The 24,612-nt window shown below is 42.2% G+C and overlaps 1 protein-coding gene and 2 non-coding genes across 3 annotated transcripts; 1 reads left to right on the top strand and 2 right to left on the bottom strand.

The window, feature by feature from the left end:
* Positions 1 to 1,874: 1,874 nt before the first annotated feature.
* Positions 1,875 to 9,088, top strand: LOC134199109 (nascent polypeptide-associated complex subunit alpha, muscle-specific form-like). The gene is made up of 2 exons (XM_062669281.1): positions 1,875 to 2,531; positions 9,038 to 9,088. Exons 1-2 carry the CDS (start codon positions 1,875 to 1,877, stop codon positions 9,086 to 9,088), a joined length of 708 nt encoding a protein of 235 aa, XP_062525265.1.
* Positions 9,089 to 21,955: 12,867 nt separating this feature from the next.
* TRNAA-UGC (transfer RNA alanine (anticodon UGC)) lies at positions 21,956 to 22,027 on the bottom strand. The gene has a single exon. It is a non-coding gene; the product is annotated as a tRNA-Ala (tRNA).
* A 987-nt stretch (positions 22,028 to 23,014) lies between these two features.
* TRNAA-UGC (transfer RNA alanine (anticodon UGC)) lies at positions 23,015 to 23,086 on the bottom strand. The gene has a single exon. It is a non-coding gene; the product is annotated as a tRNA-Ala (tRNA).
* Positions 23,087 to 24,612: the final 1,526 nt, after the last annotated feature.

Below are 24,612 nucleotides of genomic sequence, written 5' to 3'. Positions count from 1 at the left end.
ATTTACACCATATTATTAGTTTATTACTTATTAGATTAAATAGGTTAAAATTTAGATACACATAGATTGGACCGAGCCGTCAGTGGTAAGTCCATTGTACTTTAGTAGATTTGTTTTCCTTTTGTTAATTTCTTTATGCACACTACGAGTGGCCGGCCGCGGCGGGCGCCTGCAGGGTGGATCGCAGAGTGAGTGTAAGTCTGTTTAATCCTTAGTTTTATTTCTTTTTGTTTGTCTTAGTTCTTTATATTCTACAATTTTTACAAATTTTCCCACTTACATTATAGCATTATTATTTAGTCAATTAAGTAGTTTAATTCAATTAACTTAAGCACCTCTAAGCTAACAATACATTGGTCGGTAACTAGCTTACAGTGTACAAATACCACGGATGTACCGACAGTCGTGGTGACCGTAAAAATATTGGCTAGAACATGTCGGGGGGGACATCACCCCCCATAATCAGCACACCCGGCCCGTCCTGCAAGGGACGTCAAGTGATGACGAACCTCAGATTCCGACCTTCACCGGCAACCCGTACAGTCTCGATGGGACTCGGGACGGACAGTCCGCCCGGGCCTCCGGTCGCGGCCCAGAGGACTCCGAGGATCGAACCGGAGGAAGATATCCTTCCCCCGTTGACCGATCCCTCTGGGCCCTCTCGGCCGCGGAAGAAGGCCAGGTCAGAGTCCGACCGAGGCTCATCGAGCGAGAAGGACAAGCGTCCAAGATTAGGCCCCTCGTCTAGATCGGAGGGAGAGGAGAGTGCGACCACATCCTCTGCACATTCCTCAACCGAATCGGTCACTCCTTCCTCATCTAGGTCTTCGTCCCCCTCTGGGAGTCCAATCCCAGCCCAACCAATTCCAAAGCCTAGGGCTCCCGCCAGGACAGGGACAGCCCTAAGGCAAGTAAGATCCCCTCCTCGATCTCCTTCCCCAACTCTATCCCCAATCCCGGTAGACTCAACCCGAGGTGCCCCCGCCCTAAGCGGCACGGCGGGCAACCTGGACTCCACCAGGTACATGGACCTCGAGTCTACCAGACCTCAACAGGTCCTTAAGCCCAACCCCACTCCCTCTACCTCCTATGCTGCCATGGCAGCTAGGCCAGGTATCCCTACCGCCCAGAGGACTTCCCAATCCTCACGAGCCCCTCCCCCGAGGCCGAGGGGTCGCGCCCAGGAGGAACTGCGCCGACACCCGCCAATTATGGTGGAGGCCCTTCCAAATTGGTCCCGCCACATGGCGGCCATTAGGGAGCGCCTAGGCCGTGCCCCCTCGGCGCGACCCTTCGGCACCGGTTTTAGATTTCTGCCGACGTCGGTTGAGGAGTATAGGGCGGTCCAGGCCTACCTTTCGGAGGCCTCTGCCAGGGACGGTACCATTAAATGGTACTGTTACGCCCTGGCGGAGGAGAAACCTTCGAAGGTGGCAGTCCGGGGCCTCCCTGCCGACACCGACGAGGCAGAAGTCATCAATGCCTTGAAGGAGCTGGGATTCCCGGCTCGATATGCCAGGTGCATTAGGTCCCAGAGAGGGCGTCCGGGCTGCGTGTTTCACGTAGCCCTGGACCACCTCTCGAAGGACGACCTCGCCCGCTTGTACGCAGTCAACGAACTGCTGTACCTGCCGGGGGTGACGGTCGAGGGATGGCGTCCAATCCGAGGGCCTGCTCAGTGTCATCGCTGCCAGGCCTTCGGACACGCCTCCTACAACTGTCATCGTGCGGTCCGTTGCGTAAGGTGTGCCGGGGAGCACATCGTATCGGACTGCCCGAGGCCGAGGGACGGCCCGTTATCCTGTGCCAACTGCGGGAAGGACCACGCCGCCGTCGACAGACGGTGTGCGGTCTTCCGCAAGAGGGCCAGGATGATGGGAGTAACCGTCCCTCCTCCTGCCCCACAGGCGCCTCGAGCCGGGAGTACAGCTCTTCCGGCTTCAGTACCTGTAGCAAAAGGGAAGGGGAAGGGGAAAGGGAAAACTTCCCAGCCCCCTCCCCCTTCCCACTCCGCTCCGTCTGCGGTGGTGGTGGAGGCATTGCCATCGGCGTCTACGCTGATGGCACAGGCCAACCCGCCACGGCAGTCAAAGAAAGTCCAACCTACTCCTGCTCCCCGTGGTCGCACTTCTGCTGGTGCTCCCACAATATCCCGTCCGACTAGCGGCATTACGACCCTAAACAAAAAAAGGGAAAAAAACAGGAGGAAAAAGCTGAAACGGAAATTAAGGAAAAGAGAGGAACGGGAGAATGCAAACGGAGGCATTCCGGTGCCTACAGTGCAGAGCTCTGCACCACAACCAACTGACCCAGAGAACATGGAGGTCACAGAAAACTCCACTCCGGCCCATACGATACCAAGCCAACCATTGCCTTCGGCCCATTCGGCCGATGCAACCACTACTGCCAACATAAATAATTTGCCCCCCCTCCCCCCCCGCCCACAGCGCGAGCGGCGCAGCGGTCGGCAGGCCTCCCAGCCTGTCGGTTTTGCTGCCTGGTTGCTCACATTGTGGGAGAAATTGTCCGAGGTGATCTCCGGAGTAATCCGCGAGATCGCCTCGGGAGCCAGTCCCTTCGGGGCGCTCCTGTCGGGGTTCTACCGAATGATTGCGCAGTTCAATGGCTAGCCAGGAGCTGCGCATCATTTATTGGAACCCCGACGGGATAAAGTCCCGAAAGAACGACCTGCTTGTTCTCGCCCGGGAGTACAACCCAGAGGTTGTGCTCCTGGGCGAGACCAAGCTTCGTCCTCAGGATGCGTTCAGGATTCCTAACTACTTCATGTACCGACGTGACGAGCTTACCCCTGCCGGGCGGCCGTTCAGGGGCACTGCGGCCCTCGTCAGGCGGGACGTGGTGCATGATCAGTTGGATTTGTTGTCCTTCACATCGACAAGGTCGGTCGGTGTGAGGGTACACACCTCGGGGGGAGATATGCGGATTTATGCCGCGTATAGACCCCCGGGGCCTGAATTTCACCCTGAGGATATAAGACGGGCCCTGAATCACGACAGCCGCCCAGCTCTGCTGGTCGGGGACCTCAACGCGAAGCACGTCGCGTGGGGCTCCCGACTTAACTCAGCAGTGGGCAGGCGGCTGCTAGAAGATGCCGATAGGGGCGACTACTCTGTGGTCGGCCCCGACGAACCCACACACGTCCCGACCACCGCGCGATATCAGCCCGATGTGCTGGATGTGTGTGTGCACAAGGGGCTACGGTGCCCCGTAACGATCGAGGCACTGTACGACCTGGGTACCCCACATCTCCCTATCCTGGTGACACTGGGAATGGGGCTCACCCGGGTTGCGACCTCGCCCCTACGACCGAAGGTCGACTGGGAGCTCTTTAAGAGACGACTAGTCGACCTTCCCGTGATTCAGGACCCCAACACCCCTGATGGGGTCGACGATGCGGCAACCCGCCTTGTTGACTCCATCAGGGGAGCGATCGACCAGGCGACGACTCTTGTGCCCAGCGGCGGGCCCAGAGGTATACTCCCGGCCCATCTGAAGGCGATTATTCGCCGGAAGAGGGGCTTGAGGAGGCTCTGGGCGACAACTCGTTGTCCCAGGATAAAGCGCGAGCTTAATGAGCTGGAAGCGGAGCTGGCGACAAAGATTAGCACCTTTAGGGGCTATTCCTGGCAGGAGAGGATCGAGGAGGCCCGCGAGGACCCCTCCTCAGTATCCCTCCACCGGCTTTGTCGCCAGCTCTCAAATCGGCCTGCCCCGACTTGTCCACTCGTGGACGAGAGGGGCAACCGATGCTTCTCGGCTCAGGCCCGCGCCGATATCCTGGCCGAAATGCTGGAGCGGCAGTTCGCTCCTAATGACTCTGCACCCTCAGAGGCCGCATTCCACCAATCGGTGGAAGAGAGCGTAGCAAGCCTACTCTCCTCCCCGGTGCCACCGTTGGGAGATGGTGATCTCATCACTCCCAGCGAATTGCGCCTCATCATTAAGCGGATGAAGAGGCGCAAGGCGCCGGGCGAGGACGGTATTCCCTCCCTCGCTTTTTTCCACTTCCCTGAAACGGTCGTGTCATTTATGACACGGCTGTTCAACTCCATTCTGTCCACAGGACACTTCCCGGGAATTTGGAAATTGGGCAAGGTTATCGCCTTGCCCAAACCCGGCAAGGACAGGAGAAATCCCTCCAGTTATCGTCCGATCACGTTGCTGTCGCACGTGGGCAAGTTGTTCGAGCGGCTGCTGCTGAGAAGGATGTCGCCGCACATCCTTCTCAGACCCGAGCAATTCGGGTTTCGTAGCGGCCACTCGACAACGCTGCAATTGGTCCGCGTCATGCATCACTTGGCGGATCGGTCCAACGCGCGCCAGTACACGGCCGCAGTCTTTCTCGATATCGAGAAGGCCTTCGACCGTGTCTGGCATGCGGGACTGATCCACAAGCTGTTGCAGAACACGGACCTCCAGCACGCCTACGTGCGACTGCTGGGGTCGTACCTGGAGGGAAGATCCTTCCTTGTCGCGGTCGAGGGCGCCAAGTCGTCGGTGCGCCCAGTCACGGCCGGAGTTCCGCAGGGGAGCGTCCTGGCACCATTCCTCTACGCTCTCTATACCAACGATATTCCCACGCTCGAGGGCAACCTCCAAGCGTGGGAAGCCGACGTGAAGTTGGCGCTGTTTGCCGACGACAGCGCCTACTTCGCGTCATCCAACTTCCCCTCTGCGGCCATTTCGAGGATGCAGAGGTTATTGGACTTACTGCCCCAGTGGCTGGACCGATGGAGGGTCGCGGTCAACGTGGGGAAGACTGCGGCTATTCTCTTCGGTCCAGTCCGCACAACAGTCGTCCCGGGACAGCTCAGTCTCCGTGGCGCTAATGTCGAGTTTAGATCCAGCGTCCGGTACTTGGGGGTCGATATCGACCGGAGTTTGAGGATGACCGCCCACGCCATGTCGGCGTTGGCGGCAGCTCGCTATGCGAGATTCCTCCTCCGGCCGGTGTTGGCCTCCAGGTTGCCGGTCAGGACTAAGCTCGGCATTTATAAGACGTATGTCCGTTCCCGTATCACGTACGCAGCTGCGGCCTGGTATCACCTCATCCCGCAGGGTATGCGGGAGAGGTTACAGGTCCAGCAAAATCTGGCTCTTCGCACGATAGTCGGAGCAGGGCGTTACGTCAGAAATGACGTAATCGCCCGGGATCTAGATGTGGAGTCGCTCGAGGAGTTCATTCGGAGGCTAGCTCGTAATATGTACGAGCGGGCTGACGGTGGACCCCACGAGCATCTCCACAATATAGCTCCCTTGCACGCCAGACCACCTGATGGTAGGGCGCTACCAAGGGAGCTACTGGAACCCCCGGCTATGGTAAGATAGTCGGCTTAACCGGAGTGATATGGGAGTGCTCATAATGAGTGCCCCCATGGGACTGAGCTGTCCACACTCGTCACTTCCCCCCACATTGTTGGGGTGCCCCCCTATGGGGACCCATTTTCCACCCCCGAGGGTGGACCACTCCCCCGTTTGGGGAGTGTTTAAGTCGGCCCCTCCCCGTGACGGACTTCTCCTTCTGGGGAGCCCGGAGCGGGTGAGCGCCATACTAGTGCCGCGGCTCCCCCTCTGACTTGTAGAGGCGGGGCCGCGGCATGGGGCCGGTGGCGGGCCCCTCGTATCCGCTGACTGTTGTCCTGTGCTCTTGTAAATAGTAGTGTAGTTTAGTTTTAGTTAGCTTGTAGTTAGTCAGTAAGGAAAAAAAAAAAAAAAAAAAAAAAAAAAAAAAAAAAAAAAAAAAAAAAAAAAAAAAAAAAAAAAAAAAAAAAAAAAAAAAAAAAATTTAGCTTTAAGAAGCAGAGGACAGCAGCCGGCGCCGGGGTGTCACCGCCGCGGGCATCGAGCCGTCACCAGACTGCACATCGTATTATATATAAGTATATATAGATGTAAATTGCCGCCGAACACGCAGCGAACAGCGTACCTATCCCCAAGTCCTCCCTGCATCATTTCACCCCTGCCCTATGATGGCAGGGAGTTTCAGCCCGGGTAGTGGGGTTTGCCCCGAGGCCCGTTCCGTACCCCCGAAAGGGGGTACGACGACCCTTCTTCTCGTACAAACACGTGACTAGCATTCTCCTCCACCGACACACGCGGTATATCCTTCGTGTAGGAAACTTTGTGTTTTGGGTGCGCCGGAGACAATGAAAACATTGGAAATTTCATGGTAATGTTAAGTTTTTCAAAGAGGTTACTGGTGGTAGGGAATCTTGGGAGACCGCACGGGTAGGTACCGCTGCCCTACCTATTTCTGCGGTAAAGCAGTAAGGCGTTTCGGCTTAAAGAGTGGGGCATTAGTTGCACTGTAAAAACTAAGACTTAAAAGATACTTTGTTGGTATATATGGGCTATGGTGACCACTCAACACGCCTAGTGTTAAGTGCCCATGTTGGCATAAGCTCGTCCACTAATCCAAGGAATAAAAACATGATTGGGTTTACGGAGAGTTCTGGGTGGTAGGTAGTGGTTTTGTTGTGCGCCTGGTATTGCTTATGTCCATGAACAGCGGAAACCACAAACTGTCATGTATGTGCCTGTATATACGTCTTCCAAAAGGGGTAATTAAAAAAGAATATCTGCATATTAAACTATTCTTTACCCTTTATGATATTTACTTGAAACTATTTGGACCAGCTCTGTACAGTTATCAAATCGTTCTGTCTTTGTGTTCGTACTTTCTTTTTAACATAAAACTATTCATTGTACATAAAAAATTTTACTAATTAATATTAGAGTTCCAATTTGTTAGCTAAACGAATGTATTAAGTAAAACCTCACGAAAATAAATATCTAACTCCGCTTACACCAGAAGTTCTAAACAACAACACGAAGTAATGTTTCTAATAAAACACGTACACGACTCCCAAAAAAGGCCTATTATTTCCACAAATTCAATATTAAACGTATAGGTACGTATAATACGTAGGACTGTGTTGTAGTCGTCCGTAGATCACGTACAGTCTACGTGATCGGCATCGGGTTGGCTTTATGACGCCGAGCTCCCGGCAAACTCGTGAAAAACTCAACAAATTATAAGTTTCTACTCGTTTTAATTCGACTTTTTTTCGTTTACACGCATAAAACGAGCAAAGCGCATTTAAAAACGTTAATGTAATCTAAAACGAGTTTTGGCACAAAAATTACCTGTGGTTATTACGGGCAGAAGATAGGCAGAGACTTGGCTTGCCCCTGGTATTGCTGACTTCCATTACCACTTACCACCAGCTTGGCCGTATGCTCGACTGCTTACCAGAGCAATAAAAAAATTTGAAAATAGCTGTGCCATCAGCACGGCATTTATACTTGAAAACAGCGCAATAGAATTGTCTAAAGTGAATTAATTAATAATACGAAGAAAGACGAGCATGTTGTTTGAACGTTACTGGACAAAAATTATGAAACGAATTAAATTATAAATAATGTGAATTTGGCACGGACGAAAACGTTCATACTTCAAACATACATACTTTTTTATTTTACTGAATAAACAAGACCGAAGAAGACATGAATGGAGTGTGTGAATGACGATAAGAGATATAGAGGAGGGAGTGTTGAGATGACGGCTAATAGAAGAGAATGGAATAGAAAAATTAGCTGTGCCGACCCCACCTGGTGGGATAAGGTGGAGACAAAAAAGAAGAGAGATGAAAATAAAGAGAAAATGCTTTGGGGCCTTGGCAGTTGGTGCTCTAAGGCCCTAAAAATATCCTTGGGCCCGTGGTCTGTTTCCAACATCTACAGGCCGTCAAGCAAGTCCCACATAATCCGTGTGCCCCCTAGGCGTGGACACTTCGTTGGAGATTCGGCCCCCTGCCCGAAAAATAAGGTCATTGACAATACAAAGCTCGAGATTAAGCCGTAATGAAAGTTTCAATTTTGTTTACGACTTATGAAAACCGAAGAAAATACAATATCGATAAAAGCAACGGATCCTATAAGTACAATTTTAGCATGAAAGTTTCATAGCCGATAAACATGTTAATTGACGAATAAGGGTCTTAAAAGTCGAATTTTGGTAAACATGTTCGTTCCTAAATACTTTTTACTACAAAATTTACTTTCATTGTACGGCTTATAACATAATTTAAAATCAAATGACGCGCGGGGTCAGCGGCCTTGAGGGAGCGCGGGAAGCGGCTGTCGGAGGAGCGGAGGCTTCGGAAATTACCTTACCAAATTGTATTGTAAGGTCATTTCATATGTTGTATTTAGTACGTATAACTTATTTTTATTTTTTATTATTTATTACTTAGGAAAATCAACACGAACTTAAATAAGCGGTATTATACTCATCATTCTACATTGTATGACGTCTCATAAAGAGTTCAAAGCACTTCATAGACATTAAACTAAATTGAGAAGGCACTGTTACGTCACGGGAGCCGAGTTTCGGTGACAGTAAAACTTTTAACAGCAGATTCCTACCCTGACATAGAGGGGTAATGTAGGTGTTACTATGCAGGGCGCGTGGCCAGGTAAACGGGGGCGCAGGGTGGTTATTCCATTACCACCCCACAGCTTTGAGTTCAAGACGAGGTTATGTTTCGAAGACGTCTTTTTGGTGTCTATTGACAGAAAGCAGAGACGATTTTATTTGGTTATAATTTGAATTCCCTGAATCTTACCGTGAAGGCGAAGATAGAAATGATTTCGTTTACAAACATTTAGAAAAACAAGATCAATAAACTATTTAATAAACTGTCCCAGTATTTTTTTATTTTGAGCTAGTCTATAAAATAGTTGAATTGATTTTGGTCGAATTTTAAATAGGTAGATAGTTTATCAAATTTTACTTCAGTCTCTTTTTGCTCCGGAAGTAATAAGATTCGAGATAGAAAACCGGAAAAGCAAATTTACAAGTCACTTAAGTATATTTTTTCATTTGAAATTTTAAGGTAAAGTTCGTTTATTAGGAATTTTGAGGATTTTTCAAGCATTACTGTAAGCTAGTTTTTATGCCTAAAATTTGAATGATCCCTATTGTAATACTATGTAGCAAACGTTTGTGTTACAGATTAAATGCGACTTCGCAGCGAGGCACATCGAGTATAAAATTACAACATAAAAACATAACATTTTGGATATCCAAATAACAAGCTAAGACAAAAACAGCGTAGCTAACCGCGGACAACAAATTGTTTTTGTCCGAACCAGGGGTGGACAGTGGGTTGTTTTTGCGGGGATTATTATTAAAAAAGCTACGATGTAAGTGCCATACAATTGAAGAGGAGTGACGCAAGTGACGATAGTTCTACGGGCCATTAAAATAGCGTTTTCATATTTTTTACTTTCAGTAGATGGGAGAAAGAGCTTACGGCTGCTATCTGGTGTTTATTGAATATCGATTCAGATGACTGAACGGCATAGATTAGCCGTCGCCTTAAACATGTCATTTCGGATCCTCTTGGTCTACCATTAGTGCTTTAAGACACACACCGGTCACCGTTATCGTCGATAGGTTCGACGAAAAGTTCTTCGTGTAGCCCACAGACACAGCTGCCTGAGTTTCTCGTTGAATCGTCTCAGTGTGGAAGATTCAGCAAAACACTGTCCATGCTAGGGCTAGTGTTAGCAAATTCGTCAGGATGAGTCCCATTAGCTCGCTTACACGTTAAATGAACCTATAACCCTTCGAGGTTACTAAGATAGGTAGAAACACAAAAATGTGTTCTTCAAACAAAGCTTGATCCTTCTCGATACGTAACATCCGTTGGTAACGGTGAACACATATTACTAGAGGGGCTGTGTGTCTTTATTTAGACCATGAGCAATAAATGAACTTTGAAGTAAAAAATATAGTATATTTATTTAATATACTTTGTACACACAGCTGTTAGAATAAACACGACAAAAGGATACAGAGTACAAGGGCACTACTTAATTCATGTTGAAATCTCTTCCAGTAGGCCCGCAGAAGGAAAGAAGAATTAGGAACACAAACCTAGTGCGTACAGTAAACATTACATTATATAATTATATATAGTATAATTCAATTTTTCAATATCTTCCGATCGCTTTTTTCGTTGGCCGATCTAATGGCCACTGAGAGTGCTGGGTTGTAATGGTACAAAGACATTTGCGGAGCTACTTACTCCTGCCGGCCGTTCCATTTCGGCATTGTACGTCGTAAATCATTACTAATCCCGGCCGGAGAGTTTTCAACGTTTCTTTATTTTGATCAGTTGATACATTTTTACTAATATCGGCTGTTGTGACGTTAGTGTGATGTTATAGAGTTTTTGAGAAGTTACCTACTGGCCTTTATCATTCCGCGAACCCAGGAAGCGTTCGGTTTGAAAGGTGGAACAGTCGTTATAATAAATACAATTTACTTCAATTTAATATAATATGTGTATAATATGAATGTATATATTATATAGTTCAATTAAAATCGGATTCACTTAAAATCGAATTGTAATAAAAAATTGTAGTGTTTTATTTTACTATAATCTTAGACTTGCATAGCTCTCCTAATGTTTGTTCGTGAATTATCTTCTTATCTATAGATGTGAGTTGGTTTTTACGTTGTTATTATGCATACTACATTGAAGGTTGGAATACATATACGAGAAAAAGTGTTTGATTAAAATTTGTCGTTCAAGGTCAGTTAGTACGTAAACAAAGGAACCACAATAAATATATTGTTCTCAACAGCTTTCTTCCGGACTAGTATGAATAAACTAAACAGCGACTTAGAACTTTATAAACAAAAATCTGCCTAATTCCCTTAAACCAGAAATTTATGTTTGTACATAAATAGGCAAAGACAAAATAATTTTTGTAAGGTGCCATTTTCTCTTTCTTCTTTTGTTTAGTAGCTATTTCACGACCTATCATAAAAAAATACGTAAAAGCATAGCTTTTATTAAAAAAAAGTCAATAACACCTCCTTTTGTCTTAACTCTTATTGACATAAATCTAATACATAAAATAAATCTGAATCTTGATACATTTGTGAATAGGCATGCTAGATACTACACGGCGAACACTAGTAGATAAATAATTATGTATTGGAAACGTCTGTAACGATTTGAATCAAGTTGTGTACTTAGTTTATTGCTTAGGTGGGGGATGAGCTCACGACCTACCTAGTGTTAAGTGGTTACCGGAGTCCATAGACATCTACAACGTAAATGCCATCATCCACCTTGACATAAGAGTTCTAAGGTCTCAATATAGTATAACGGCTGCCCCGCCCTTCCAACCAAAACGCATTAATGCTTCACGGCAGAAATAGGCAGGGAGGTGGTACCTGCAAACTCCGTAAAAAACCTGCCTTAAAACCTTAAAAGAACGTGAATTTACGCAAAGAACATTACGCAAAAAAATACGTCATATCATAAATGAAGCCGTCAGCGCAAAAGTGGCCTAACCCACAATTTTTCATATTCCTGTTTATATGTATATTGCAATTTATTTAAAACATAACTTGTGATGCAAACCGGCCTATTCATAGTCTCACCCATACATAACATATGGCTTTGTAAATGCTTTTGCCTATGAAGCAGTGTAAAAGTAAATTCCAACCTCATTATCTCCATACTCCTCCTCCATACTGCCTGAAATGTCTGTGGTATTTGAATTATCTACCTTTTAGCTACTACAAAACTATATTTTTTAATTGGTGTAATTGACATAAATTAATTTACAAAGTTCAAATATTACGAATCCATAGTGTAACTCAGCATGATCGAGTATTAAGAACAAAAGCCCAGAATTGGCATCTTTGTCAACTTCGCTTAATAACGCTTCTGGCTCCCTTTTTCATCATCACTTACTTTTTACATCAACAATTCTAATAATGCCGCACAAAGCAAAGTATCACTTGTGTGTGCGAGCACACAGCTCAATTTCGTTTGAAAAATATTGATTGCCATCGCGAAAATCTATCAAGTTGAAATTGTTCTTATGTGTATCGAATTAAAGTAGAAAATTGATTTGTATGATTCAGATCAAAGAGCTGAATGATCAGTAGAGTGACCAGTTCTTGTATGTAGTTTTCTACTCACTTATTTTGTCCATACGAAGACAATATATTCGATGAATCCGCGGATCTTTTGTAAAAACGCACGAGTTACCTATAGGGTTGTCATATTCTCAATTTAAATTAACAACATTAAATATTGATTTATATTTTCACTGTCTCATAAAAAACAAATCATCAACACAGCCAGTCAAAGAAAAGGAGCTATTTTATAGAATAACATCAGGCCATTACGAATTTTCAAACGCAGCGTCAATTTTCTGCAAGTCGTGGGATGGCGCCATTAACATTGTCGATGTCTATTGAAACCGGTAGCTATTTAATACTAAGTAGATCGCTGCGATAGTTCACCCGTCTATGATAAAAAAAGTGAATAATAAAAAGGTGGTGTTTCTAAAAAAAATGTATGGAGACCATTCTGAAGTTGAGATACTGATTTTTTTCTCTAAAAATCCTAAATCGAAGTCAAGAATCAGTTAAAAATAAACTACATGCGAATTCGTATAAAACTAACCTTTTTTTTTTTTAAATCAAGTGTGATCCGAAACCTTGTGTTTATAAATCGACAATTTCAGCAGATATTTAGATGTTGATACTGGTGGTAGGTTGAGAGTCTTTAGCTTGGACTCAGGTACCACTAACCTGCTGCTTTTTGTCGTGATGCAGTAAAGTGGGAAAGTCGTTATAGCTATTTACTGGTGGTAGGACCTCTTGTGAGTCCGCACGGGTAGGTATCCCGCCTATTTCTGCCGTGAAGCAGTAATGCGTTTCGGTTTGAAGGGTGGGGCAGCCGTTGTAACTATACTGAGACCTTAGAACTTATATCTCAAGGTGTGTTGCGCATTTACGTTGTAGATGTCTATGGGCTCCAGTAACCATTTAACACCGGGTGGGCTGTGAGCTCGTCCACACATTTAGGCAATAAAAAAAAGTAAAAAAAGATGGCAGCATTCGCGTAGTGATATTGTTACGCGGTAACCACTTAAGGCCAGGCGCGCTTTGAGCTAGTTCACCTATTAGTATAATTTCAATTCAAAACAGACTAAAATGAATTTTACGTTCTCGACAACCCTATAATAAAAATGCAAGTTATACACCTTGGATATAATGTTAAAAATATGTTCGCTTAATGTACATATGATTAAATCACATTTAAAATTCGAATCTCTCTCTCTCTCTCTCTCTTTAGTTATCGACGCGTCTTCAACGTATTCATAATTCATATTCAGTTTTTACACGGCCATGTTATCTTATCGAAAACAGCTTCTTGAAGTATGTACTTTTGACTAATTAAACGGTCGTGGTTATGCAGAATGTAGTCAGGATCCTAGTCGGACACGGTGGGGTATTCCAATAATTCCGCTGATTTACGCTTAAATGGAAGTGCTTGGAGTTATTAAGGGTCTCACTCCATATATCACCCCACAAGATATTAAATTGGGGTTAGAAAATATTATAAAACTCTAAAAATAATATCTAAACAATACTTTCCTACTTGACTGAGTATACACCATTATTGTTATCATTTCAACTTGTGATGATGTGTGTTATGAGATCGCGCGAGTTCTTATCTACAATCTGACTTTTTAACTATCGAACTATCGAAATAATCAGTCCAAATCAAGAGATTTTTGAAGTCGTCGTGGCCTAAAGGATAAGACACCCGATTTATTCGTGTCGAGCGACAGTGTCGGTGTTCGAATCTCGCTGGCTGGCACCAATTTTTTTAAATGAAATACGTTCGTTAACTAATTTTTACGAGTAACTTCCATGAGGAAGGAATAGCATCGTGCAATAAATATAAAACCCGATAAAATTATAATTTTTGTAATTACCGGTGGTAGGACGTTTTGTGAGTCCCCACGTACCACCTCCCTGCCTATTTATGGTGCGAATTAGTAATACGTTGCGTCTTGAAGGGTGGGGCATTGACGAAATTCATAATATAAGCTTAATTAAAATTAACTAATATATTTCTCAACAACAATAATAATATTATCATGAAGATGAAATAATAAGTCAAGCCGACTGTCGAAAAGCAGGATATTGCTATATCTATGTGCATAGACACATCATGCGGTCTCCCAGACATTAATTAGAGCAGCTCATAATTTTGGGTCGCACAAAAAGCAAACACGCCGTGGGCAGAACACCAGCCAGATGGTCAGATCTAGTAAGGGAAGAACTTGGTGGTAGCCTGTACTATGTGGTCCATGCCACCCATGATCGAACACTGTGGAGGAAAGTCACATGTGGTCGCGATCCTCAGAAGTGAGGGAACGATGAAGAAGAGGTGTGCATAGAAATGTAAATGACATAATTTATGCAATAAACAGAGATTTGTTTTTACATACAATATTCAAAATTCGACGAATAATACTTAACTTAATTTAAAACTAAATATTTGAGACGTTAGAAATTATATAATGCTACTATATAGTTAACGTGGGATTTAGGGTAGATGAATTTTTTATTTATTATAACTGATAGAAAATAGTAAAATAATTATTTAACTGATTAATGAGTATCTGATTAATCTATATATTCATACGTGAAGCAAAAACTTTGTATCCCTTTTTACGAAAATTAGGCGAACGGAGGAGTATGAAATTTTCCACACTTATAGAGAATATAGAGAAGAAGTGCACAATGCTAATATTTTTTTTAAATAATGCATAAAAGATACATTAAATCAATAAAGAAAACATTACACACACTACATACCATGTATTTGACGCACACACGCATGCATACTATAATTTATTGTCAAGCTTTTGTTCTTGACGTCTGTTGTCAAATTGAGAATAGATTAAATATTGTTTGTCTTTGTTAATATTTTTTATAGTGTAGTCTTGGCGAAATTTGTGATTATAGAAGTATAAAATACAATCATAATAGTGTACAAACTTACAATTCCAATTAATTATAGTCGAATTTCGACTACTGCAGGACCACTAGTCAGTATTAATTGATGATGTAATTCTAAGCCAATTTTACAGTGATTATATTGAACAGTATTAGTAGACTATATAGATTCGAATTTGGAATGACAATTCTTCCCAAAATCGACGTCAGACTTTATTCTAAGCGTGTATTAGAAAAATTGTAATTCACGAAATATTTGACACCAAGCGTCAAGCAAAACGCCAAATTCCTGCGATTTCGGTTCTGGGCTCAAACTTTTCGTTTCATTGTTAAACTTTTTACTCACACAAAAACAAAGCGTCCCGGCCCGTCCGGCATCCGATCCGGTATCGATCTGCCGGAATGTAAAGACAGAACGTCACATAGTAATTGTATATAATTGGTATTTCTCAAGAACAATGACACGAGATTACTGTATGAGTCAAATAATTACGTTAATGTTTTTTTTAGGCTGCGCGCTTGTTCGCTTTGACAAAAGCCGTTCGATGTTTTGTTTGGTCGCGAATCGAATTGTTTGAACGGCCATTGTGACTCGATGAGTTTAAATGGGACCGCCTTTGTAACGTGTGTACTTGATTTAAGCACTTTAAAAATCAAATACGTATTGTAAGTTTTCTTCCGGCTTAAGTTATATTACTAAGATGATGTGCCGGCTGATGTTAGCCTATGATGCATTAGTAAGGTTATAATAATATCTTTATCTTTTTAGAATTTCTGTAAATAAAACTGTTGTTGAAGAGATCGCTTTTAGCGATAAGACCGCCTGTTTGTATATAATAGGGTAGACTGTTTTAAAAAAAATGTTAATTGTGTTTTGATGTGCAATAAAGTGTATTCTTTTTCCCTCTCTAAGGTTGCAATGTATCGAGTCATTACAAAGTAAGGCAGTAAGTACCTACCGCTTCTATGTAACAACCAAGTAAGCCACTGTTCAGCAAAAGTGATTTTATTTATCTCTTAACTTAAAAGTAATAAGGTACCTATAAAAAATAAAAAAATAATAGCGTATATACTCGTAAACTTACAACGACATACAAAATATATCAACTTTTTTTTTATTGCCCTTGTAGGGAGACGAGCATACGACCCACCTGATGGTGAGTGGTTACCGTCGCCCATGGACTTTAGTAATGCTAGGGGCAGAGCCAAGCCGCTGCCTACTGCTTAATACTCTCCACAAGCCTCGTTTAAAGAAGGACATGTCATAGCGCTCGGGAAACACCGTGGAGGGGAACTCATTCCATAGCCGGATGGTACGTGGCAAAAAAGATCTCTGAAACGTACTGTGGATGACCGCAGTGGCTCCAGGTAGTATGGATAAACTCTACTCTCCCCATGGAACATAGGCACAAAATACAGAGGGAACCGAAGTCCCTCCGCAGACCCAGAGAACTAAAACCCATACGTCAAAATGAATTTGACAGAAACTTTTTAGCGGGAAGGCGAGGAGCGCTATTGTTTGAATCGGTCTATTTTATTAATTTAGTATTTCGTCAGGCTTAAGCGTGTAATAATAGTGGCTTGTTCGACAATTAGCATTTGTCACAGTGTATATAATGTGTGGGACAACGAAATAAAGTCACTGGACTTGGCGCCTCGTGTTTTTGAATTCTCCTCAAGCTTCCACTGTTAATTTCAATTCATCTCATTACGCATCATATCGTTTCATTGTATCTCATTTCAATTTCATTCCAATTTTTTAATATTTTTCAAACACAATATTTTTTATATTTAATACACATCACTTAACAAACTCAGGCTTAATACACAATCACACCGCGAGATTGCCATAGTGAAAAAAAAAAAGAAAATGAAGACATTTGAGTGATTAAAATTAAAATGTAAACTTTAAAATTAATTTTATTATTTTCAGAATCACAACTTTTAAATTACGTTGAAGTATTTCAAATTGATTCGACAAAAGTATCAATGTGTAAAATTATATTATGATTAATTAAAAGCCATCCTCACCAAAGAGTATGTATTACGATGAAGTTTTTTTTTTAAATGTAGAATATTTATTATGCATCTAGAATGTAAATCTATAATGCCACAACTTCCATCCGAAGCTATCCGAATCTCGGAAACAGATCTATATGTTTTCAGATCGCATTATCGATCCGTTTTTACGTGATCACGTGAAATGTCAGCGTTCTAGTTTTTGCGTTGGAGCTGTTTATGTCAGAGCCCACCCGAAGGACCGTTTCCCACTTTATTTAAAGAATTAATGAATAAGAATTAACCTAGAAAAAGCATTGTTTGAATTAATACATGTCTTATCGGAGAGATTTCAGAGATAACATCAATAATGTAGTGTCGGTTTGTGTTTTGATTTATTGGTTTGTCTCTTTATAGCGTTGCCGGCTTCGGTACGGTGTGCGCGTCTTTGGATTGTTCTGTGACGTAAAAAATTGGTACGTCAGTGATTTTCTATTTGGCGAGTTCGTTGCTTTTAACGATCTATCAAAGTAGCTGTTATGGTATGAGTAATAGAATGTTCAGAGTAAGGATAATCATGAATTATGAAATAAAATGATAGTAATAGATAGACGAAAAAATAACAGAGATAGATATATGTACCTAGTTTTACGAAACCGAAATTTGTCGATAGCTTTTTTCATCTTCTTCTGTATATACCTGTTTACTGGTGGTAGGGCCTCTTGTGAGTCCGCACGGGTAGGTACCACCACCCTGCCTATTTCTGTCGTGAAGCAGTAATGCGTTTCGGTTCGAAGGGTAGGGTAGCCGTTGTAACTATACTGAGATCTTAGAACTTATATCTCAAGGTGGGTGGTGCATTTACGTTGTAGATGTCTATGGGCTATGTCCAGTAACCACTTAACACCAGGTGGGCTGTGAGTGCGTCCATCCATCTAAGCAATTAAAAAAAAAGAAGGTAGGCCGTGAAGTCCGTTTAAATGTAAAATTTTACCGTTTAATTATATATTAAACAAACCATCTCCCTTGCAGAGTATTAAATTCAAATGCTTTCCATACAACTGTCTTATCTTCGTACATAAACACATCAAAACTTCATTACAATATGATCGGTAAGCTTGTGCCGGTAAATAGCATTAATTGGTGCATCAATAAGGGGCATCGGACTATCTGATCGGTTTAATTAGTGGGTACATTTAATTACATTATAATTACGATCGGACAATGCCACCTGTCGATCGGATGCCGAACTAACGATCGATCGATACAAAGTTCGAACCATTGATGCATACAGCTTTTTGTTGAGTGGTTAAGGCGTGTGTCGCGCTACTTGTTTTTGGATCAGGAAAATAAATGATGAGTTTTTATTTTGGTGTTGCTTTGCGTGCATACTTTGAGTACTTTAGTATTAATTATTATTTAGAACTACGTTTTGCAAACACATTGTGTTAACTGAGTAGGTAGTACAGCACAAATGTATGATAGGAAATTAGTAGCGGTGAGAGTCGGTCAATTCGTTTCGGAGCTTAGCTAGGACTTATAAAACAAAAACAAAAAAAAACAGATCAAAATAAAGTGCAAGCTGGCATTTGCTTAGAGAAAATGATATTATAATGTGCAGCATGTGCAACAGGCGTTGCCCTGGAGCGATAGTGACTGACTATCGATGGATACCATAGATGGATATTTGCCATCAGTTGAGCTGTATGCTCGTCCAACTACGGTATTAATTTTTCCTACATAAGCTGGTAGCCTAGAGGATTTAGTAGCCTGGTGACGTAAGCCTGGTGACGTTGCTAACAGTGGCCTTAGTAAGAGCAGTGCTTCGCAGAATCTACCACCAGATCGGAACGTACCTGCTGAGAAGATCCGGCGAGAAACTCAGTGTTTTAGTCTACTGCGTCCAAAAAAAATAACTACTTAATTTAAAAATCAGGTTAATAAAATCATTGTAAGTATTTAAATATGAGTAGGTACTGCAGAGCTTGCTTGAAATTTGACCTTGAGGGTCAGGGAAATTAAAATAAATTTCACAATCGCAAATGCATGAAAATATGTCAAATTATGATGAAAAAAAAAACAATGAAATAATTGTACTTTGTATTGGGTATGAGCGTCCTCCGTCGTGGTCAACGCCATCTGTTGATTCGATAAAAAAATCGCCTCGCCCCTATTGATACGACATTGACGGATTCGGGAATCGTTAGGGTTGTTAACGAAAAATTTTAAAATTGAGATTATTATAAATTGATAGTCAGTAATTCGTTAATTTTCGCGAAACGTTTTAAAGCATACTTAAGAAAACTATTAGGGAACTCAGGATCTTCTGGTAAGAAAAATATGCGAAATGCGAATTTTTGAAGCGGTAAAGTAAAAATAATGAACATGACACAGTAGAAAACAGGATTTCGTTCCACTTCCACTTCGGGTAAATGAAAAATCATACTTGCGAAAAAAAGACAAATCAATTTTGCGACGAAACTTCTTGGTTTTTTTTTTATTTTAAATATTTTCAGATTCCATTTGATAGTTGAAAAATTAACAAGATAATGATTTCAGAAACACTTATCTGATTGACTATTGAGTACTACTAGATTTGCCTATATGGAATGATGGTAGAACGTCTTGTGAATCCGCACGCGTAAGTACCGCTAGCCTGCCTATTTCTGCCATGAAGCATTAAAGTCTTTAACTTGAAGCCGTTATACTGTAAAGTTTTGAGCTTAGAAGTCATGTCTCAAAACGGATGGCAGCTTTTACGTTATTGACGTCTATGGACTCGAGTAATAACTCAACACTAGACGGGCCGTGAGCTCGTCCACTCATCTAAGCAATAAAATGGTTTTTTTTTCAACATTTCGCCACAACTCTATATCGAGTTCCACATAATAGTCCCCATTTCTATATATCATTTTCATAGGGTATAAGGTAGCCATGTCTATCCAAAACTGAAAAGGAAATAAGGTCTTAAATTAGCATGAACGCGAAAACATTCATTGCTAAGCCATAAAGAAAGTTCACATTCCTTGAACCCGTAGTACACGTCAGGTGAATTCAATTTGATCTAATAGGGTTGGTTCCTATGATGATGTGTGATGATATGAGAGAAAAAGGAGTGAGTTTACTGGTGGTAGGACCTCTTGTGAGTCGGCACGGGTAGGTACCACCGCCCCGCCTATTTCTGCCGTGAAGCAGTAATGCGTTTCGGTTTGAAGGGTGGGGTAGCCGTTGTAATTATACTGAGACCTTAGAACTTATATCTCAAGGTGTGTGGCGCATTTACGTTGTAGATGTCTATGGGCTCCAGTAACCACTTAACACCAGGTAGGCTGTGAGCTCGTCCACACATCTAAGCATTAAAAAAAAAAAGAGTGTTGAGATGACGGCGATAGAGGAGAATGGAATAGAAAAATTCGCTGTGCCGACTCCACTTAGTGGGATAAGGTGGACATAACGAAGAAGATGTGTTGGATCCTAAAAATCTCTTCTACTTTTTCAAGTGCCATCTTCTGATATATGGCAATCATGAACTTAAAATATAATATAACGAAGAATTAAATTGTTATTGTGTAGTCGTAATGTCTCCTCCACTCATATCAAATCCCTATGCAGCGTGGTAAGAGGACATGCTGAGCTACCCCACATAACTGGAGTAAGGACAAGAAGTGGAAGCAGAATAATAAAGAAGGGGTGTTTTTATTACAAGATTATCTATTCCCCACTTCCCTAGTAACCTCCATTAGATAATAATCTCAAAAATAATAGTATATATTTGTACAGTTAAGTTTTTTGATAATGATATTCTTGTTATCGTGGAATCATGGAGATGATCACAGGTCTTTGATTTCGGTTACGAAACATTTGTTTTATGAATGATAGATTACTGGGGGCCCGTAGGCCTTTCCAGTTTCACCAGGATAGATGGGTGAGCAACGATTCAGCCAGGAGGGGCGGGATTTGGTACCCGAGCGCCTTCAAAGAAGACCTAACAACTCAAGAGAACCTACTTTGCGAATGAATACTACTACCGGATCGGAATCGCGACCCACTGGGATGATCCGGCAAGAAATTCAGCGGGCTGATATTTTGGTTAAGTTGCACGTCGAACTCTTTGGCGAGTTCTACGAGTACGGTTACCGGGGTGCCTAACCCTGCTTCTAGTATTGGAGCTAAATGCATCTAATGCAAGGGTTATTGGATCTAATGGATCCGTAAGGACGTGGCTACAAAATTGTGAAGGCGACAGTTCTCAAGACAAAGAGGGTTTTTAAAATTCTTATTCCTTGTAGACGTTTTGGTTGGAAAAGGGCTTAATAGGTTTGCTGTAGGTTTTGACTATGAATCTGCTAATTATTATTGTTATATTTAAGTAATTCGTTCAAAAGTTATATACGTTCTTTATAGAGCCAACCCTATGATAATATACATGACAGAGACGCCGCACTGACATGTTTACGGGCCAATTATTTGTATGGATTCCGTAGCAATAATGATTTCTTGCGTCGGACCGTCCGTCTGTCTCCGTCGTTTCATACATTCAAACTTTTTATATTCATTTTGTGCTTTTCGATTTTACTTTCGTGTGAGATTCGTATTTGAATGAACCTAATTATCACCTTTAAGCTTTCATTTTTGTTTTTTTTTATGTTTCAGTTAGCAAGGAAGTCCGGTATAGGAACTATGAGACATTATGCCCTTGACTTTTTGAAATTTCGTGGTGGCAATGTTCGGTTTTCGTATGAAAGGTTTTTTCATCCCTAGCATGTCCAGAACTTTTTTAAAGACTGATTTAGAAAAAATATATGCTTTTTTATTGCGTAGTCGGATGAATGAGCTCGCAGCCCAGCTGGCGTTTAGTAGTTATGGGAGTCCATAGACATCTCTTACAGTCGAAATCTGAATTTAAGTGAATAAAATGATTCTATTTTTAGGGATGAACTCTGCTCACGTTGCGATTGCTCGGTAAGTCGTGATGAAAGAGTAGGTATTTTATAAAAATATTATTATTATTCCCGGAGAAGTTTCAAAATTATCTTCGTATGAAATTTTTGAATTGATTGGCTTTAGCTTTTGGAATTATAAAAATGGAGATGCTGGGGATCGAACCCAGGACCTTTCACATGCAAAGCGAACGCTCTACCACTGAGCTACATCCCCGTATAAGCTGACGAAAGTAAAAATTACAATATAACATTTTAATAGTTTATTCATTTTAAATTAATAAAATATATTTTATACTTTATTTATAAATTTCTCTGACATTACTTACCGATTATGTTTCTATTACCTTTTATTTCTCGTCAGAGAATTATAAAATTGGATCTTCATTTTTTCAACTGTTATTGTTGTTGCTGAAGTCCTAGGGTACCCCACTGGTACATAGGGCCCTCACAAGTTGTCTCCACTTGACCCTGTCTTGCGGTTGCTCGTTGACATTACTCCAAGCCATGCCGGCAGTCCTCATCATAGATAATACACATAAATTAGTTATAGATAAGTAACTCAAGCACTCAACAAAAATGTTTACGGGCGTCGGCCACTAAATGGCTTCGCTTCGATTAGTTTTTCATTACTCCTGTAGATGGCAGTAACATATTACCTATCCTATATTTTATTTTTAATAACTGATTTTATATATTATCAGATATGTACCACAAATGGATAAAATTTAGTCAATTTGTCTATAACAAATAAAAACTTGTATGATTTATTAATATTTTATTTTCTGTGTTTAGTTATACAATAATTAAATGCCTTAACTTTAACAACATACAAGTTTAGGGGCGTCTGCTACAAGACATCGCTAGTATCGCAGTTTCAGGGCCCTGGTCCTCATGACGGTCTCCACGGTGCGTCGCCAAGTGTGTACAAGGCAACCAGGTCTTCTGCCATACGGTTGCCAGTCAGTCATCATGCTAAATTTTTTCAAGTATCGCCATTGAACATTTATTTTATTTGTAATTAGTTATTATGTGTCCATTTTAAAATACTATTCCCTAAAAAGCTATAAAAAAATTTAGATATCAATCTCAAACTAGAGAGAATTGGATGATGCTTGAAATATAGATATAAAGTAGAAAGACATGTTCCGGCCTAGGTTTCACTAAAAATGCAAACTATTCAATTTGGCTTCTCTAAAAAACTTGGAGATGCTGGGGATCGAACCCAGGACCTTTCACATGCAAAGCGAACGCTCTACCACTGAGCTACATCCCCACTTATATTCATTGTTTTATATAGGCTTTGTATAAAAAAATATTGTGACAATTATACAAAATAATATCGAATCGATCATCATCAAGTAAACTAGTCTGATTAGTTGCAGTCTATACAAGTGTTGTGTTCGTTCACACGGCCCGCATGCGCATAAACACCCCCCAGGTCATCCGTTCCCACTTTCGAAGGATAGACCTCAGAGCACCATGTTACGTGAGGAATGTTGATTTGAAACTTAGCACCGATACGTCAGAACGGTATTTTAACAAGCGGTGCGATACGTTGACCCTATTATCGTGGTCGCCGCTAATTACGTATCCGACCGAGGGACAGGAAACGCGAAGCTGCCATCGCCCGAAACAACAACAAACCGCAACAAACTCTCGGTGCTTTTAGGTTCTTCACGCACAGGTCATCGTCCTCGTCAAACTCGTCATTTACGACGAGCGAACGAACCCATAGACGCGACTCACTGAGTTTTTCGCTGGACCTTTTAAGCGGGTCGCGATTCCGATCCGGTGGTAAATTCTGTAAAGCACTTGGCAGTCTAAGGCAGTTGCCAGTATTAGCAAACTCTCTCAGGATGAGCCCCGTGAGCTCACGTAATAGTCGTAGAGTAACTGAAATAGCCCTTAGGCCACCCCCCAGCCCACCCCCCACCCACCAGAGAATAGGTAGGGGAAAAACTAGTATAAAGCCGCCCTAGTCTAATAATGAATTCATTTGTGAAACCTATGTAAGGTCACAAGCTGCCACCTACTTTCTAAGTCTACTTACTACCATAATCTGTGCCATAATACTATCGTTGTACTGTAAAAACGGAGACCTAAGAACTCATGCCTCGAGGTGGGTGGCGGCATTTACGTCGTAGGTGTCTATGAGCTCCGATAATCACTTAACACCAGGTGTGCCGTGAGCTACTCCACCCATTTAAGCAATCAAATAAAAATACTACCAATCATTAAAATTATAATTTTTAAGGTTAGATTTTCATTAGGCTATATTGTTCCTTTATTCTGAAAGTCATACGTAAACATTACTTAAGAACATATTTCCTTGGAAATTATGGTGTTTGTCAGTAGAATTTGAACACCGGCAAGGTTGCATCGCTCGATATACGGTAAATGCATCGGGCGTCTTATTCTTTAGGCCACGACGACTTTACGCACGATTTCTAGATTCACGTTTCGAAATTTAGTTATAACTTAAATCGAATACCGTTCGATTTTTTTGAGGTGTTTCCATATTATCTGGAACCGCTGCGTTCATCCACAGTGCGTTTCCAGAGGTCTTTTTTGCCACGTACCATCCGGCTATGGAATGAGCTCCCCTCCACGGTGTTTCCCGAGCGCTATGACATGTCCTTTTTCAAACGAGGCTTGTGGAGAGTATTAAGCGGTAGACAGCGGCTTGGCTCTACCCCTGGCATTGCTGAAGTCCATGGGCGACGGTAACCACTCACCATCAGGTATGCTCGTCTGCCTACAAGGGCAATAATAATAAAAAAAGTGATATATCAATACAGT

Source organism: Bombyx mori, chromosome 7 (genome assembly GCF_030269925.1).
Source record: "Bombyx mori chromosome 7, ASM3026992v2".
In the NCBI taxonomy this organism is placed as follows: domain Eukaryota; kingdom Metazoa; phylum Arthropoda; class Insecta; order Lepidoptera; family Bombycidae; genus Bombyx; species Bombyx mori.
This window is presented reverse-complemented; position numbering and strand designations above follow the sequence as displayed.

Coding starts and splice junctions, on each gene's coding strand:
- LOC134199109 (XM_062669281.1), top strand. CDS start 1,875: ATGGGAGTAACCGTCCCTCCTCCTGCCCCACAGGCGCCTCGAGCCGGG. Junction 2,532..9,037: donor TGTGGGAGAAATTGTCCGAG/GTGATCTCCGGA, acceptor TTTGTGTTACAG/ATTAAATGCGACTTCGCAGC.